The sequence below is a fragment of the Poecilia reticulata genome, linkage group LG17 (genome assembly GCF_000633615.1).
Source record: "Poecilia reticulata strain Guanapo linkage group LG17, Guppy_female_1.0+MT, whole genome shotgun sequence".
In the NCBI taxonomy this organism is placed as follows: Eukaryota; Metazoa; Chordata; class Actinopteri; order Cyprinodontiformes; family Poeciliidae; genus Poecilia; species Poecilia reticulata.
The window spans coordinates 4,850,873-4,855,539 of NC_024347.1; the positions used below are offsets into that span (position 1 = coordinate 4,850,873).

Sequence of the window (4,667 nt, forward strand, 5' to 3'; positions counted from 1 at the left end):
TGGTTAAACTCCTAACTGTCTTAAACCTCCCTTTGCTGTAACTCTGCCTGCTGTCCAGTGCTGGGACCGTATGTGAAGAGAATACTGTGTGAGGAGCTGGGCTGCCCGGCTAACTCTGCCATTAACTGTGTCCCGTTGGAAGACTTCGGAGGTCAACCACCCGATCCGAACCTTATGTACRCCACAGACCTGGTTGACAGCATGAGAGACGGACAGCATGACTTTGGCGCAGCGTTCGACGGGGATGGGGTGTGTTCAGTTTTTTTTTAAAGATTTTACACTAGAAAGTGAAATAAAACTCCCTCGTCTTTTAGACGATTGCTAAAGTCCAATTATGCTCAGATGATCTGAACTTGATTTCGAACCTCTGACTGATTTCTTTCCAGGACCGCAGCATGATCCTGGGTAAGCACGGCTTCTTCGTCACCCCGTCTGACTCCGTGGCTGTGGTAGCCGACAACATCTTCTGCATCCCGTACTTTCAGCACACGGGCGTCAGAGGCTTTGCCCGCAGCATGCCCACAAGCACGGCGTTGGACAGGTAAAACTCTGGCCAACTATCGACTTAACCCCCTGTTTTTTAAGACGCTCAGATCGGTTAAGTAGCATTTCCTGTTTGCGGCCAAGAATACTTTCTCATCGAACTGTCCACAGAGTAGCCAAAGCAACGAAAATAGAGCTGCATGAAACTCCCACCGGCTGGAGGTTCTTTGGGACCCTGATGGACGCCGGCATGCTGTCTTTGTGCGGAGAGGAAAGCTTTGCAATAGGTACAACTTCTCCTGTGAGATTTAAAGAGGCTGTAGTGTTTATGAGGTGGAAACTCTAAAAATGCATACAGGTGCGGACCACATTCGGGAGAAGGATGGGCTTTGGGCTGTGCTGGCATGGCTGTCCATCATCGCGACCAGACGGCAGAGTGTGGAGGACATCCTGAAGGATCACTGGCTAAAATATGGAAGGAATTACTTCACAAGGTGAGTGGCGGACATGCAGCAGGCAGTATCCTTCCCGTTTCATGGCGCCCCTGGTGAAGATGTGTAAAAAGTTGTCAAATGTTGTAAAATGGCTCCATATTTTATTGCAGTAGCATAAACAGACGTGTTGATTTGTTTCTAACTTCTGTACCGTTTTCCTCCGGTAGGAATTTCCACTTCTGATACTGATATCAATAYCTGAGGTTTAGTCTCTACCGATAACACAAACAGTGTTGAATTGACTTAAAATGTTTCTTTTTTTAAACACAGACATAAATGTACTGAATTCTAAATTTATTTGATAAACTTCTGAACCAGTGCAGCACRCTTAGATACACCAATAACGTCACAATCATGTAAAAACAATGCAACTTTGATTTGTTCAGTCAATGAACTGAGGAGTGTAGCAGCCAATTTAAAATAAACAATAAAGAAACTGAAACTGACAGAAAACAATTGGTGGACTAATTGGTCAAACGTAAAATTAAACAGAAAAAATTCCTTACATATTCCTTATATAAAACAAATATAATGTATTTGTTTTAYGTTATATTTGTTTTAAATATAATGTAAAACAAATAATAAAATATGACGTTGCTCAGAGCACACCGAGTAGAAATAAACAGAATAGATCTTCAGTTATGAACCTGGCACATTGTCACCAATACTTGATCTAGAATTTTTAAAAGAAAATAATTKAAATGACCGGAGATCTGGGCAGGCATAAGTGAGAAAAAAGAATCGTAGTCATTTCCGGCCTTTTGGAAAACAGAACGCCTGTTTTACTTTATTTGGATGCTTTGTTGTGTTTGCAGTTTTGAAGAGTGGCTAAGAGAAAGGTCTTTGAAGTGTACACCTAAAGAAATGTTTTAAATTTATACCCTGGGAAAACGGGACCATATGGATTTGTAATTAAAAGTTCCAATAACCCTAAGAAGTTCAAATGACCAAATAATATTTCAGATAAAGTTGATTCCAAAAGTATTCACAGTGCTTCACTTATTMCACATTTTGTTATGTTACYGCCTTGTTCCAAATTGTATTAATTACGTTTCTTTCCTCAATATTCTATTGACAGTGTGATTCATTTTATGTTATTTTTTGTAAATTTATTAAAAGGTGAGGTATTTTCTAAGAAATGTTCAGTGTGTCACCGATGATTTTSTTAAAAAACAAAGAACATAATTTCTTCATATTGAATTGTATTCATAAAAACGTATTTTAATGCTTTTCACGCAGCTCTACCAGCACGTGTCAATAATGGTCCTGTCAAATGCATCAGTGTTTTTCATTTGATTGGTCTATTTTGTCCTGCTCTGGTGAATTAGCAACARCACCATAGAGGTTGTTCCCAGAAGRAGAGTGGAGAACATAAGTGACACCTAGTGGAGAATTAAAGCCACTACATCGCCTGAGGATTTTTCTCTTCCTTTCTGTTTTTTCCAAACAAGCTCAGATTTAATCCTTTGCAGCTGCACGCCTTATCATGAGCTGATTTTAAGTCTTTCGATTCTTCTGTGATCAGCTGTCAACCAACTGATAACCGACTGCTTTGTGAGTCCATGCAACATAAGCTATGAAATTTTAATCTCTTCTTCTTCATCTATGTCCTCCAGATATGACTATGAGAATGTAGACATAGATGCAGCATGTGACATGATGGAGGACCTGGAGATTCTGATCTCCGACAAGTCCTTCGTGAAGCAGAGATTCGCGGTCGAGGACAAAATCTACCAGGTRGAAAAAGCCGACAACTTCGAATACACCGACCCCTTGGACAGCACCATAACCCGGAACCAGGTATGCAAGTTTSTAGTCATTGTGACTTTTTCTCTTGATGTAAGCAACAAAACCAGCTATCTGTTTCCACCGCAGGGACTGCGAATCATCTTCTCTGAYGGCTCCAGGATCGTCTACAGACTGGGTGGGACGGGCGCCGAGGGAGCCACCGTCAGGATCTACATCGACAGCCACGAAAGGAAACTCCTGTTTGAAGAGACGCAGGTAAAGAGGCAGAAACGGCGGGCGGCTCACTCCAAACACAGTACGAGGCAGTAGGATTAGCAGCAGCTACATCTTTACATACACAGGGCAGTGCAAAACAAAAAAGAAAAAGAACTTTTGCACATTTTGCCATTTTGCAGCCATAAACTTCAATGTACTTTATTATACATTTAAAATGTCTTCCAGTTCCTGTGTCGAATGTTCCTTACAATTTAAAGTTTATTGATATTTGAGAATGCGTTCTAGCATAAATATGTTATTACAATTATGTTACTAGAAAACAGTGTCCAAGCAACAATATTACCGTTTTTCGCAATAAYTTCTGGGACAGTTTATCGTCCGGTGACGCTTTTTATCGTGACGGGCCCAGTTGTGATACGACCAAATAGTTTGTTGTAAATTGGTCACTGGGTCATGTGACGTCCAGGTGCATCGGTCTCTGACCTCATGGTTCTCGTTTGGGACAGGTGATGCTGGCACCCCTGGCGACCATTGCTCTGAAGATTTCTCAGCTTCACCACAGGACGGGTCGAAACGGCCCGTCGCTCATTACGTAAACCTTCCCCCGAATGCCCTCAACTTCCAGGAATTTTATTTTATTTTTTCTGTTTTGTTTTATTGTTCTGCCTTTATTTTTGTATAAACAGAGCAGGAAGTCAAAGAGTGAAAGCACTGTGTGCGACAGGTGAAATTTCTGACTCATATTTGTAGTTTTCCTCTTGCATCTGGTATGTAATCGAGTGCAATTTTTTTTTGTTTGTTTGTTTAGTTTTTTTTGCCATTTATCTGCTTTTTGCTTATGGATTTTCATCTCGAATGGATTATGCCAGATCAGAGTAAATACTTATTTCACACAGCATGGCTCTGTTTCCTTCCACTGTCATTGTTTTCCTAATATTAGGACTTAAAAGAAAGATTGTTTTCTGAAGATTATTGTCAGCTGAATTTCACATAGTCAAGCCAGCTACATATTTTATACAATATTATATTTGAATACAGACACTGTCTCAGTTAAAAACATAATAAAACAAAACAAAGACAAACTTCTTTCTTTAAGCTTCAAACTTGAATCATTTATGCTCTCTAATTGGAGGAAATTAAAACTCCTCGGCGAATAATAACWTAAAACTKAGCATGTGYGACAAAAAMCAGMCTGCCATTAAAATCAGCACTCCAGAAAATTATAAAAACAAAAACAAGGCAGCATTTGATTATMTTGTTCACCAGAAAAAATGAACTCTTTCTTTTTTCTCTGTCATCATGAATAAACCCACGTTTCTTTGTACCGTGTGTCGTTTCTATCTAATATCTGTTACAMACCCAGGATGAGACGGGAAGAATACAGTGTGAAAGAAGAATGTTTTAGYTACCAGACTTCCATCCAGACAACGACAGCAGGAGTCACTGATATCTGCTCCTGCTCTGTGATCACTGACRTTGAATTGTTGCTCTCTTTTGGTTTCTGAACCTGAAATCTGTCSAGACACCAACACTGTCCAGTTTWATTGTGTTCTGCATTTCTACAAAAGACAAAAAAAAACAAAGAACACTATTAAAAACGTGGAATGATGGCAGCAAGTCATCATAACATGCAAAACACAAAACATTTTGACAAGTGAGTCAGGAATATGGTTGAGAAAGACACACTTAAAGAAGATACACATGTGAATAAATTTATTAATCCAG

General features: G+C 39.8%; 1 protein-coding gene across 1 annotated transcript in view; it reads left to right on the forward strand.

The window, feature by feature from the left end:
* LOC103479017 (phosphoglucomutase-1-like) overlaps positions 1-4,667 on the forward strand; it is a 9,504-nt gene extending 4,837 nt beyond the window's left edge. The window contains exons 4-10 of the mRNA XM_017309858.1: positions 53-249; positions 387-541; positions 655-770; positions 842-977; positions 2,594-2,777; positions 2,853-2,981; positions 3,449-4,667. Coding sequence (XP_017165347.1) covers positions 53-249; positions 387-541; positions 655-770; positions 842-977; positions 2,594-2,777; positions 2,853-2,981; positions 3,449-3,538 — 1,007 coding nt within the window. The 3' untranslated portion in view covers positions 3,539-4,667. The remainder of the gene's footprint in view (positions 1-52; positions 250-386; positions 542-654; positions 771-841; positions 978-2,593; positions 2,778-2,852; positions 2,982-3,448) is intronic.